Source organism: Phyllostomus hastatus, unplaced genomic scaffold (genome assembly GCF_019186645.2).
Source record: "Phyllostomus hastatus isolate PE091 unplaced genomic scaffold, TTU_PhHast_1.1 phas_contig_62, whole genome shotgun sequence".
Classification (NCBI taxonomy): Eukaryota; Metazoa; Chordata; class Mammalia; order Chiroptera; family Phyllostomidae; genus Phyllostomus; species Phyllostomus hastatus.
The window spans coordinates 16,189,339-16,204,054 of NW_025333921.1; the positions used below are offsets into that span (position 1 = coordinate 16,189,339).

Sequence of the window (14,716 nt, forward strand, 5' to 3'; positions counted from 1 at the left end):
AACTTGGAGAGATACTTGTGGTAATGATTAGAGAGTAGATTGCACAGCCCTTAAAAAGCTTGAGGACTATATAGGGAAAGATACCTATTACCCACACCAGGGAGTCATTATACTTTATGAAGACCCAAGAAAAGTATATGTAACTGGGGTTTGTCCATGGGTTGAATATATAAGGAGAAACTATGCACCATCTGGATAGGACTGTATATAACTAGCTAAAGCACAAATCTCAGACTCCTAAATGAAGGAACCATACCCCAAAACAGCATTTTGGGCCAAGATGGACTATCATCATGAGTGTCTTCCATTAACACAAAAATAGGAAGGGACTGAATTATCAGACCACATCCTGAGGAGTCTGCTTTTCTGGTAAGGAGAGGTCTAGAAAACTGGCTGTTTTGCATGTTTTAATTAGATAACCACACTTGTTCAAAATCCCAATACTTATAGTTATGATTCACCAGATAGTAAGGATTAGTGAACACTTTAGGTATTTCTGTCATTTGCATTTATTTCTCATACATGGAAAGCAACTATCCTCACCAAGTATTCCTGTGCAATGCAGCAAGCCAGTAGCACTGCATGCACAATGGAGCAGTGGTTCTAAGAGCATAGTCCATGGGTCCCTGGAAGAGATTAGGCAGTGCCTCCAAGCCCATGGATGTGTCAAAACTATTTTTATAAAGATACTAAGATGCTAGATGCCCTTCCACTTGACATTGTACTAACTAACTGCTGGCATCTTTGCATAAATCAAGGCAGTGGTAACAAACTACACTGGTAATCAATGTATTCTTTGCTATCACGCATAGTTTAAAAAAAAGTCTATTTCATTTCCTGTCTTCTGTCAAGAAGTATAAATTAATTTTAATCTTAACTCCTGAGTTCACTATTTTTGATTTTCTATATGACAAAATTAGAAGTTTCATACATAACAGAACTTTATCACATACTGATTGGTTATTTTAAGAAAAAGCATGTGTGCAAGTGTTTGAAATGTATGTTGAATTAACTGCTTTATTCATGAAATGCTACTTAAAATAATCAACAAAGTATGATTACTCAGCCAGGTATGCAGCAGACATTGTCTTTAAAAGTGTATGAAGGGAGCTCATCATTTCAAATGAAGTAAATATATGACCAATGACAAAATTTCAAGTTTTCAAACAAATATGAGAATTTTGTAAAACTTCTAATTGCCCCATGAGTTTGACAACTTCCCAGTACTTAAAGATTTTTCTGAAGAGATCGGTGGTGATATTAAACAAATGTGATTTTTGATATTGTATAATAAAACATTTGAAAGATCTGCATGGCTCAGTGAACCAGTATTTTCCAAATGATCCCCCATGACATTACAAGGCCATATGTAAGTGAAACAAAACCTATTCAAAGTCTGAAATAATCAATAGATTTTAATGTCACAGAATATGAAAATGTTAATTGATATATTATAGCTTCATAGTATATATTGCAACTAACTTTTCAGAAACTAAGAACTGTTAATTTTGGGTGTAGCCCCAAAGAGCATCCAAATTATGTGATTGACCAGATCAAAACTACATGGACCACTTCTCTCACTCGAGATACCACACAGCTTCCTAAGTCCATTTTAACAGGAATGAGTCTGAATCTCTTAATGGCATCTTTAAAGGTGCTACGAGCTGATCCCTTTTAATAAAAGAACTGAGGGTCTTTTCATCTAAAAGGCCAACATTCTACTAGGGAGAAGAAACTCAGCTCTGGAACATGAGCAGAGGCTGAACAGGCACATAAGGTGGGAGAAAGAACTAAGTTGTTTTAGAGGATGTATGAGGAAAAACTCTGCTTTCTCTGTAAATAAAAATTGTCCTGAGCTATCTTCCTGGCATTGTCAAATAAAGCAAAGATCATGATAACTAAATTATTGGTTCCCTTCTCCATCTTCTGTAATAGAATTATAAATCTACATCCTTGCCATGACCTTGAGGTAGGTTAAGTATATTCTCCACTCCTTGATTTGGGCTTTGATCATGTGATTTGCTTGTGGCTAGTTGGATACTAGCAGACACTATGAGCACAGAAGCATGCACAGTTGATGTTAACAATGTATGTGGTGCAGACGTTGCCATGAGAAAATTATACCCATCCCAGATAGGTCACTGGTTCAAGAATAATAAGAAATGTGCAGAACAGAGCTGGATCCAACCTGCAGCTCACCCTAAATCAGCTGAATCCCGGCCAATTCACACATGTACAAGTGATAAACACATGATTATTGCATTAAGCCAATGAGTTTTGGGGTGTTTTCTTAGGTAGGATTATCATGAAAATAGCTATCCTGTGCACATTCTGGAAGCTACCACTTGAGTAAACCCACTGTTTTTCCTAAAGGTCTGGAAGACCTTGGAGATAGGGAAAGGTTTGGTAGTATTATTCCCTGGTTTAAAAATCTTTGATGCTTCTCAAGGCCTAAAAGGATGAAATCTGAACTACTGGTCCTGGAATTTAAGAACCCAAAACATTACTATCAATCTTTTCTTCCTTCATTCTTACCAAAAAATCTTATATTCTAGCCACTGCAGTTTACTCAATTATCTCAGGTAGTGCTCAGTCACCCAGCTCTCCCCCAGGTGCCCAACCCACAGCCTGCAGGCCACATGTGGCCCAGGATGGCTATGAATTCTGCCCAACACAAAATTGTAAATTTACTCAAAATCTTTTTTTTGCTCCTCAATTTTTATTAGTGTTTGTGTATTTAATGTGTGGCCCAAGACAACTCTTCTTCCAGTGTGGCCCAGAGACGCCAAAAGATTGTACATACCATAGCTTCTTCACAGTGAGATTAGTAAAACGAACTACAATAATTTGCATCTTTGTTTACTAGACTGTTAACTTATCTAGGGCAGAGATCTTGTCCTTTCTATACCTCCAGCACCTAGCACAGTATCTGAAACATGGCTTTTTGCTGAAAAAAAGAGAAAGGAATGAGAATAAATGAAACTGAGAATATGAACAGAAAAAAAGATGTGTCTAATGTGCAGGTGCAATCTACAAAAAGAAGTACCTTTAAGAAACAATGAAAGTAATCTCACTTTTGCACTGTAAAAGTTTAAAAATATTAAATGGATTTATGATACTAAATTGAGTTCATGTTTTATCTCTAAAAATCTTCCTCAAATAATAAAAGAAATATAAAACTATGAATACCATAGTACTATCATAACTTCATTAAACATATATAAGGCCCTGGTCTGGTGGGTCAGTTGGTTGGAATATCATCCCATACACCAAAATGTTGAGGGTTCGATCCCCATTCAGGGTGTGTATGGGAAGCAGCTGCTGATGGATGTTTTTCTCTCATATTGATATTTCTCTCTCTCTCTCTCTTTTCCTCTTTCTCCCTCTGTCTCTCCACTTCCTTCTCTTTCAATGCATATCCTCAGGTGAGAATTTTAATAAATAAATAATACGCATAAGGAAAAATTTCAAGGAAAATATAAATATTCAAAAATATTAATAGACAATGGTGATTTTCCTTTTCCCTTTTACACTTCACCTTATTGTTCAAAATTTTCTACAATGGACATGAAACTAGTATGTGAACGTATCTTTTATGTACAAATATAAGATCTTAGATTTATCAAATAGCTAATTTTAAAAGACAATATATATGAGAAAGAAGTAAATTCAGTAACTGATAAATGTACAATAGTTTATCTTTCAAGTCCTGTGAGAAATTAGAAAGCTTTCCTTAAAAACACTAAGTATGATGATATGTTAAAAAAAAAAAGCTAGTGTGAAGCTTAAAATTAGAATTCCTTAAGAAAGAAGATATGGGTGAACTGAGACTTTTTACAAATATAAATGATAGACCTGTAGGTAACTTCTAGCAGCAAAAATTACATAAGGGGCCAACAGAATTCATTCTTGTCTACTACTCTGTACTTTTTATTCTCTAAACACACAAGCCCTCTAGATCACTCTACTGTTTGTGAACTCTTTACCTCCTCTTCTCTTAAATAGAATCCTATCATCAAGACCACAGTAATCCTTCTATTATTGTCTCTTCGTAAAAGGAATTGCCTTTTATTCCCCCAAGCCTAATTAGCAGGCCTCCTGAAGAGAGTCCAGTTCCTTAGCCAGATATTACTGTAGTTCTTCCTCTCATCCACCAAAGAATTCCCTACATAATTTCTCTGTTTGCCCTCATCTGACAGAAAAAGATTCCAAGGCTTTGTAAGAAGTGCTTCTTTTTCAAAAAAAGAACCCTAATATTGGTCTCCTTTTGCCAAAGATCCTGTGCCTAATATTCCTCAGCACTGTCCCTTGCATGATTTCTGCATGCGCATCTTCAAGTAATGCCTTTCGAACACCATAATGATCTCTGGAAGGGAATTAGGGAAAAACAGTAGGAGTCTTCTGGTTGCAGTGTTATCAAAGATAACACTACCAGTTCTCAACAAAGGAAAAAAAACTGCAACTATACGAAGTGATGGATGTTAACTAAACTGAATGTGGTAATCATTTCACAACACATACATATATCGAATTATGTTGTATACCTTAAACTAGTTATATGTCAATTATATATATATTTTAAAAAGATAACACCATAAAAATACCTGCTGGTCAGTACCAGAAATGGTAAGAATGCCTCTATACTCTGAGAAAATCTTCATTCTCTGAATCTTTTTCTTACTATGTCAAGTCACCTGAATGTGACCGGCAGACTTACATATCGCGCACTAGTATACATAAGAAAATGGCGGCCCTGGTCACGTAGCTCAGTTGGCAGAAGCATCGCCTTGTACCTTTTTTTTAAAAATGGATGAAGGTTGTAGGATTGGTCCTGGGTTGGGGTGTGTATGAGAGGCAACTGATCAATATTTCTTTCGCTCTCTCTCTCTCAAATCAATAAAAATATCCTCTGGTGAGGATTTTTAAAAATCTGCTAAAAAAAAAAAAAAAAGGAGGAAAAGAAAATGGCAGGATCCTTTGCTAGAGTCAATTAAGTCTAAGCCCACACTTAAAATATCTCTTTCCTTTGGAGCGCCTTAAAGCTGCTACTTTTCAATCAATTGCCGGCTTTCAAATTATTAATACTTAACTTTTGGAGGTGGCATTTCTTGCTTCTTTTAGTGTAAGTTTCAAAGCTTAACCCCACAGATCTACTTATCCACATTAACAGAGAAATGTAGGTATGCAAATTTCTAACAGACATGCAGGAAGTTCTTTAGTAAGAACTAAAGAACTTTAGTAAGTTGAGAATATACAAAATTAACCAATACTGCCAACCACTGACAAGTACACCAGGAAATACTGACAAGTATAGCAGGAAAATCCTGAAAAGGCTCAAAGCAATTTTAAAATTCCAAACTAAGTAAATATAGCAACTGATACTATTTTAAGAAATAAGACTATTGTTTCTAAATCCTTTCTTAGAGCCTCTGTTCAACTAGATATATTATGGAAAAAAAAAACAAAAAACCACTCCATCAAAGGATTAGAAGTATAACACATTATATCCCAAATTTATTTGGCAATGAAAACCTTTGTGTAGAACATCTTTTAAGAGAATAATTTGTGAGGGCCTTGCATATTAGTAAACATTATATTAAATTATATTCTTCATATTATATTAGCCTAAACAGTGCTAAATCAATAATTATACTTGGAATTATAGCATAAATAAGTAACAAGATTTGTTATAGAAAAGGTATAACTAGATGGACTGTACATATATCATATACTGCAATCTTAGACTGAGAATAGCCTAGCTAAGATTATGTACCATAAATCTAATTATTCTTTCCACATGGTAGGAGAAACAGATACATTTAACCCTTGAACAACATGGAGGTTAGGGAGTAACAACCAGCCACTCAGTCCAAAATCCACAGATAACTTCTGACTCCCCCAAAACTTTAGTTTCCCCCTAGTATCCACAAGGGACCTCCTGCCCCACATCAATGGATACTCAAGTGCCATGTGTAAAATGGCATATACAATGCATGCAAACAGCCCTCCACATGCATGGACTCCCAGCCTGGTGAGATGGAAGGCTGACTAAATAGTTATTGAAAAAACCCCAACATATAAGTGGCCCTACCCCGTGCAGTTCAAATTCATGTTCAAGTTTCATCTATATTTTCAAAATCATTTCAAAATGAAGTAATCAGGATTCAACCTATTTTAGTGATGGCAAGTATGTTTACAAGTCAAAAGCCTTCTAAATGATGCTGTCAGTCCTGCCCATCTGTAATCATTATTCTTCAGAATGCTACCAGCTATCTTCCAAAAGACACATTGATAATGATATTCCCTTGCTTAAAAATCTTTCTATAGCTCCCAAATGCTTTGAAGTAGAAAATTCAAGCCTTAATTTTGCCCACCTGGTTCTAATCTACTTTCCAAATTCTTCTGCCACTTCCACACCTGTTCTAGCTATACAAGGTTGTTATTATTCATAGTTTGCTCTTTCATGATTCCTTGACTTTGGAATTGTCGTCCCCTCTTTCTTTCATTTGTTAAATTACTACACATCTTTCAACCTCCAACTCATATGACTTTTCACAGTAGCAATAAAAAACATATTTTTTATAAATGCAGTTCACTCTGTACTTCAGAAAAGCCATTACTGTATCTGAAATAGTATTTTAAAATGTATGAATACATAAAAATTATTGACTTTGATTAGTAGTCAGGCTATTTTCAGTGGATATCCTTAACTTACTGTTATCTCTCTTACATTCCATTCTTAGATTCAATTCCATAGATGCTTACTGAATATCATACTATGTCCTAGACACACAGTCTTATTCTTAAGACTTGGCCTGAAGTCTTTTCTACAGCTCAATGCATATGCAATAGGAAGTTAAGTGGAACTTTTCTCTTGCTTCAAAATTGTGTCTAAATCCAAAGCTGAGAATAATTAAGTACCTCTTCTTTTAGCTTCGAGGAGCCAACAGCAGTTGGTAGCAGCCTCTTCTCTTAAGGCTTACTGAGACACTGGTTTACTGAACCTGCCCTATTGTCAATATTGTAATACCTTCCCTCAATGAGAATCTAAAAAGGCTGAGAAGAAAGAGGAGTTTATTGGACTTTGAGAGGAACAGAGACTTTATGAAAAGAGGATATTCTACCCCTCTTTGGCGGAAAAAAGCAGTTGTCATATGTGATTCCAGAGGATAAGAATCAAAGTTAGAGGTCATTTAAAAGAAAGGCATACTGGTATTTCATCCCCCTGTTTGGTTATCTGTATAGGCAAAAGATTTACTGATTGTCTCGATTATATGCACAGGGGAGAAGAGAAATGGAGAATGTGGTAAGGAAGCAACAGGTAGAGAGATAGGTAAGACTACTGCTCACCTTGAGTCATTGGTTCCCAACAGGTATAAAAAAAATGTAAGCTTTCCCCCAATGTGCCTGCAGACACTAGAATTGGCCACAGGAGGTAGATCTGATTAGATAAAGTCTTGCCCCTCCAACCCCCCAAAAAGAAAAATAGCAGAGTCACATGGTGTGAATGCCATCAGTCAGGTTTAGCCAGAAGATGTTACCACGTCTTGCAAGGGATGGCCAATGCCTATGGAAATGGGATAGTATGGAGCTCACTGTCAGCAGAGTACATTGGAGCTACCACTCACCTTCATTTAGCCTGTTGACAATAAGCTGGAGATTACTGTTCAACAACTAAGAAGGAGGACTGCCACCTCAACACTGGGACACCATGCAGAATTCTGCCTCCCCTACCACCCTTCCCAGCTTTAACACCAGAGGAAGAAAAAGCACAAGAAAAAGAGAGGGCAGAGTGTGTGACCAAAAAAACCCTACTCACCTACCCCCTAAGTTTTCAGCCCCAGATTCAGGTCAGTTTGTCCTGGAATAAAGTGATAAGAGTACCACATCAAGCCCTCGACTGGGGTTATAATATGAAAAAAACTAAGTCTTAAATATTGGGATGAGACTACAGAATTTAAATATTATATAATAGTGACAAGATGTTGTTATGGTAGAAAAGGAGAGTTTGGCATGGTAGAGGTAGAAGGCAGTTACTAGATAAAAAGTAAAACTGATATGTATTCATATGCCAGCAAGTTGAGATCTTCAAAGAACTGGTTACACATAAATAGTCTCTGAAATTAGTTTCCCTATATATTGACATTCCAACTCTCCATTTCTTTTTTGTATAATTAATCAAATCCTGGTATGAGCTCTACAATACTGTGATATTGAAGTCTAGAACCTGTCCATCCATTTGTTCACTACTATTTACTGTTCTGTCTGAAAATACTAAATGGTAACAGCCATCCTTCGATATCTGGAAAGATACCACCAAAGTCACAGGAATGAATGGACATATAAGCATTACTAATAATGGAGGATGTTGGAAGTAGCAATAGGTACTTCAAGGAATAAAGTGAAGGAGACATGAAAACAAAGCTCAGAAAGCAGAAATTACTTTGACAAGTCAATGCTTTCAATAATCACCTTTTAATAATCCAACCAAAGAAGAAACCACCATTAAGAGGCTTATCTGACAAAGGAAAAATGAGTATATTGTAAATGGAGATTGTTCAACCACATGATTCAGAGGAAGGGAAATGAAGGTTCTAAAGAAAGAGAGGAAGAGAAAAGCAAGTAAAGGCTGGTCAGGAAGGAGGACCAGAACTGGGGCTGCACACAGAGTATGGATAAGCATGGATGATAGACAGAGGAGAACAACTCCTGGATGGGTGAGAGACAATAATGTAAAGTGGCTGTGACACATTGCAATATTAATACATACCGAGACTGAATTGCGGGTAATGCTCATAAATCTAACTGCAATTAGTACAGGTTTCTGGATTAGGAAGGACATGAAAAGGAAAGCAGAAGGTTAGAATGTACATGTCATTGCCCCATTAAAAGAGAAGATTTAATCTTTAAATGGACTTATTCTGTAGCACCAGCAAAAAAAGCACAGCTGGTCCACCTGCTTTGAAATTTGTGGGGGGAGGTTGGTTGGGGGTGGAGGGATCAGGCAAAAAGGAAAAAGGACTCATGGACATGGACAACAGTGTGGTGACTGCAGGGGGTAGGGTTTAAGGGGGATAAATGGTAGTGAAAAAAGTAGAATTAAAAAAAAAAGTAGCTTTTTAAAAAAGGTCTCTTCCCTCCCTCCCTGGATGAGCACTGCTAAATTGGGCCTCTCAGAACTGAGTTCCTGAAGATTGATACTACAGAAAGAGTTTCACTTTTAAATGTTTTTTTGTTTTGGGTTTTTTTTTTTTCATTTTCTGGGGAAAAGATTTACATAGTGTCCTGTAATGGGTTTTATTTAAAACTTTTACTGCCTGGTAAAAGTCTATGTTAAGATTTGTTTTTAGAAAAGACCCTTTGCTAATTTAATCAACAAACATTTGGTGAGCACTTGTTCTGTGCCAGAAAGTTCATTCTATAGTGAATGAAGAACAAAGTTACTTTGTTACTAATCTAAATATTAACTATGAAGATATGAATTAGTATTGCCGGGCCCCTGCTTCTCTTTAGAGATTTACTGGGGATCTGAGTGGAAGTTCATCACTGCAATTTTGTTTTATAATTAAGGGGAAGGGTAGCAAATGGGCCATAATTAAACTTTAATTCACAGTAGTTTTCCAGTTACCCACATCCTACTGATTATTGGTCAGTGAGAACTGGAATTATCTATATATAGGCCACTGGTTGCAAATGAAAATATTAAACAGAAAAGTGGAGGAAATAAAATTTTTTAAAACCTAACAATAAACTCTTAAATAATCTTTATTTGATAACAGTAGGCTCATAGATAGAATTCCATTTCCTTATGAATAATATTTTTGCAATTGATTAAGTTCTCTACATCCCAGGAGTACTGGCAGGACCACCTAAAGGGACATGTTTGAGGGTAGGGCTAGATGGTGGAAGGAAGTAGGGAAAAAAGATAGGTTAAGTGTTCACAGAAAGGACAGGAAAAGAAAACATGGCAGATTATTAAACCACCAACATTTTATTCAAATCCCTGTACTTGATTTTTAAAATTCTACACATTTAACTGCACATATATTCTGTATACACAAATAAAGAGAGCTAAACAATCAAACATGAGGCATCCACAGTGCCCTGAGATTTGATTTTTTTTTTCACTTGTTCCATGTGAAAAAGATTCAGAGAATAATCTTTCTCTCCACCATAAATGCACACTTAAATCCTAGGAAGGCTCCTATTTTTCCATGATTTCATGTTGTACATCTTACCATTGATCTACGAATCAGAGACAACCTGGTCTTTGCCTTATTCTCAGCAAATTCCAGGCTACTGATGTCTTTGAGACGAGCCTTATATTTATTCATTTGTTCCACAACAATCAGCTCCACACAGCTGAAACAGAAGGAAAGAGAGAAAACTGTTAAGAGATGAAGTAAATCAAATAAATTGTAGTATCCACAGACTGTTTTCCAGCTAAGTGTGGTAGATGGTAGGAGGATGAAAAAAAAAATCAACATCCCTTATTTTATGAGCTCAGAGATGTTTTGGAATGATGGTTTAGAACTCTGGCTGCACTTTAGTACCCATCTGAGGAATAGTTCTAAGTCCTAATGCCCAGGCCACACTCCAGAACAATTAAATCAGATTAAATTCTCTGGAAATAGGACACAAAGACCAGTATTTTTTTAAAGCTCCTTTTGCAATCAAAGTTAAGAACCATGACTCCAGAAGGAAAGCAGAGGTTCACCAAAAAGCCAAGGTGAAATACAGGAATGAAGTACTAAGAACAAAGAGATTCAGAGCCATAAGACTATAGTTAGACTATATTAAAGAAAGATACAAATGTACATAATTTGGTAAATCAGAATTTTAAAATATATTTAGAAACTATAGCATTCCTAAAGAAAGGCCAAATTTTAAAAATAAATTTATTTAAAACAAATGATACTCAGTTGAATAGACAGTAAAGAATTTTTTTTCATCTCCAGCATAAAAAGCCTCAAGGTATCCAGCAATCTTTTAAAAATAATCGAGCTTATAAAATCATTCACTGTGTTTACTATCTGGATAGTAACTACACTAACTCAAGTCCCTGGGGTCTTATAGAGGGGATAGTGACTGGCCTTACGTGGTAGTCTTACTGATGTCCTGCACGCTTTGTAGTGGGTCTATGGTGTCAGGGCAGCGGAGAATGCAGGGTGCAAACACAATGGCCAAAGCATTAGCAGACATTCGATTAGTGTTTTCCTGCAGAGCGATCCTAAGAAACAAAAACAAAACAAAATGGAACACCCAAGTGAAATTAGAATAAAAATGGAAAATAGTAAGGAGGTATATACAAGAGATGAAGAGAAAGAAGATGAATGACATCAAATGCATAGTACTGAAGGATATTCATAACAGCTGAAGGGAGATGCTGCAGGCTTTTCCCAAAGTTGACTTTGGAAAATACACTTTCACTCTGTTATTTCCTTGAAGAAATTCAGGCCACTAGATAGCTTATCGAGGGAAATCTATGACCCATGGCTCAAGGTCACCATCACCAGAAGGTTATGTCTGAAGCATGTGGGGTGGAGACATTAAAGCATTTTCAGAGGCATATTTATCCAGAAAGAAACATGGTGTTCTTCCCACTGCTGCTCATATTTACACTCGGGAAGAGAGACTACTGAGGTCTCTTTGGTCAGTCAGTCAGTTTCTAAGCACCACCTGAACTTACCTCCTATGAAGGTTATGTATACAGATATATAAACTTCAGGATTTAAATAATAGGTTAGGCTACACAGTGCCACCCCGAGGCTGAAGTTCTTACTTGGCTCAAATAGGGAGGAGAAGTAGCTGCCATACAATACAACCAGTCTGAGGATTTCTGCTCCAAGGAATCATTAACGACCCATTTGAGGCACTGACTTTATGCCCAAGGAAAGAAAATATCTGTCTAGTTTTCCAAATAGAGGAGCTCTTCATTTACTTAAAAAAAAAAAAAACCCAAGGGAAACTGTTAAACATTCCCTTGCTTCTTGAAGTTACCTGACTAAATGAAAGATGAGGCGTTCCAGTGTATTGAGATGAGTTCGGGAGAGCTGGTCAATCACAGAGTATACACCACGGATTGTCTCTTTCCTCTCCTGAAGACCTAAACACAGTAAGAGCAGCAAATAAGACTGACTATCCCTTCTTATATTCTACATATTCCTCCTGACAGACACCAGGTAGCAGGAGAGACTGGCTCTACAGTTTTGGGAGATGCAACTGTACCTGTGTGGCAGGTAACTCATAGTTACTACTAATCTCTCATTTCTTGAGTTTTATGTTCACTAAGGAGTCTGCTGAGTTTTAATCTATATTCCAGTAATCCTTGATTACAGCAAGGAGAAAGAGATACCCTAGTTTTTTAAGCATTTGGTGACTAACTGATCCCCCACTAAAAGTAATCAACTGCCATATAATTTATAAATCCGTCTGATGGGACTTTGAGAAGCATGCTTCAAGGCCTATATACTCCTAGGCCTTCATTCACAGTCTACACATAGTACTAAAAAACTAAACTCCACTACCTGCTAGGCCTGGCATAAAATAGCCAGCTTTACACAGAATTCTTACCCAGATTCACAATTTAAATGATCTTAAGCCAACCCTTAAATATCCTATTTAGAAGCAACTAAGTAAGTGACTTACTGAGAAAACTTTTTGGACACTAAAATTTTAATGAGTCTCTAAAGAAGTTAACATTTACTGATAGTTTTATATTAATTATAAGAAGTTTACTTTTTGATTTATATGGACTGAATCACTAGAAGATGGCTAAATAATTGATAATGAACATGGTATTCCCTCCTTTCCAAGTCTAGGCCTTCCCTCAAACCCAGGAAGCCATGCTTACCCATAGCTCGAAGAAATTCCTCATAGAGCTCAAAGGTCATGAGTGGATTGGGCAAATCACGAAGCCATTGTTTGAATACACTTGCAATGACATGTATGTTATAGTCATCTAGGTTTACACTCTCAGCATCTATTTATAAACAAGAGTTAGATAACAAAGACAAAACATGCAAAGAGATTCAAATGATCTACTTTAGAAACTGTCATCACTGAAGGAAGGTTTCGTGTTCTTAATTAGACTGACTAACTTAATATCTTCTACAATCTAATCCCATCCTTTGGAACAGTGCTTCTAACCCTAGTAAAGGAACAGTTTATTTTCCAAACCTGTCATAGACTGATCCATGTGTAAAAGATTATGTTTTCATATCAAAGCACTATTAAACTGCTCTACCAGTTTCTAAATGCTTGCTCTCAACTTCTGTACTTAACCTTGCTGTGCATTAGTCCTGAACCACACACTGAGTGACAGTGCTTTAGATGACAAATGGCCAAAAGGCCCAGAGGACATTTTCAAAAGTAAAGGTGATTTTAAGTCATTCTTAGAGATAAAAGGACGGTAATAATTGAGCTTAGGAAATATAAAGGAAACACCTTTATTTTGTTTCACTTATAAACTCCCTATGGAGTTTCCACAGAGGTTTACTGGCAAGGTTGGGAGGATATAGAATGACTGATTTTTTCACTTGTGCTGACTCAAGGTACAAGAAACAAGATGGCAATTTCCTTTAAACTGGAGTAGACCAAGTTTCTGTAGACAGAACCTTGTGTTTGAGTTTTATTAGGCGTCTTCTATTATTATTTCCATACTGATTCATTTCTCACTGATTTGTTCATTTAAAAAAAAAAACCAGAAGGGTAAGGGATGTGGTTAGGTTCTTGGCTATGCACAGACTGGCTTTGAACAGAACTGTGATTCAAAAAGATCTATTCCACCCTGACCAGTGTGGCTCAGTTGGTTGGATGCTGCTCCACAAAGTGAAAGGTTGCCAGTTTGACTCCAGGTCAGGGCACACGCCTAGGTTGCAGTTTTGGTCCCCAATCAGGGTTCATACCAGAAGCAACCAATCAATGTTTCTCTTTCACGTCAATGTTTCTCTCCCTCTCTTTCTCCCTCTGTTACCCTCTCTCTAAAAATAATAAATAATCGCCCTAGCTGGAGTAGCTCAGTGGATTGAACGCAGGCTACGAACCAAAGCATCACAGGTTCTATTCCCAGTCAGGGCAATGCCTGGGTTGCAGGCCACATCCCCACTGGGGGCCACATGAGAGGCAACCACACACTGATGTTTCTCTCTTTCTCCCTCCCTTCCCCTCTCTAAAAATAAATAAAATCTTAAAAGATAATAATAATAAATAAAATCTTAAAAGAAAAAAAAGACGTATTCCTTCTCAACAGTGGTAAAGAGTACAGGTTGATAATAAAATCCAAGTCAACCCCCTGGATATATTGCAGGGCTGTGGCCAGAGCTGTATACAGATACATGTTCAACCCACTAATATCACTTTAACTTTAAATAACTATGTCATCAATGTAGGAAGGTGGGAAGATGCATCAGAACCAGCACTGGTAGCCAAAATAACAGAGACTAATAGCTATCGTTTAGATTCTGAATTCAGAAGATGTGGAGTTAAATTCCAGCTTGATCCCTTATCGGTGATGAGTCTTTGGACAAGATCCTCTGTAAACCTCTGTTTCTTTATTTGTAAATAGGGATAATAATCCCTAATTCAAAGGACTGTCGTGAAGATTATTACAAAAACATTAACTCAGTGCCCTGCATCATCACTGACAGCTCATTATTTAAATTCCCTGAGCCTAATTTTTTTTCTTTGCAAATTATAGATATCATGATCTTACTAG

General features: G+C 36.8%; 1 protein-coding gene across 7 annotated transcripts in view; it reads right to left on the reverse strand.

Annotated features, from left to right (window-relative positions):
- MYO9A (myosin IXA) overlaps positions 1-14,716 on the reverse strand; it is a 234,135-nt gene that overhangs the window by 21,092 nt on the left and 198,327 nt on the right. For 5 of the 7 annotated variants that reach the window (XM_045848730.1, XM_045848731.1, XM_045848732.1 and 2 more), the window contains 5 exons: positions 12,854-12,982; positions 12,001-12,106; positions 11,099-11,230; positions 10,239-10,362; positions 8,771-8,824 (listed from right to left, as the gene is read on the reverse strand). In XM_045848730.1, coding sequence (XP_045704686.1) covers positions 8,771-8,824; positions 10,239-10,362; positions 11,099-11,230; positions 12,001-12,106; positions 12,854-12,982 — 545 coding nt within the window. The remainder of the gene's footprint in view (positions 1-8,770; positions 8,825-10,238; positions 10,363-11,098; positions 11,231-12,000; positions 12,107-12,853; positions 12,983-14,716) is intronic. The other 2 variants (XM_045848733.1, XM_045848728.1) reach the window with 1 other exon arrangement.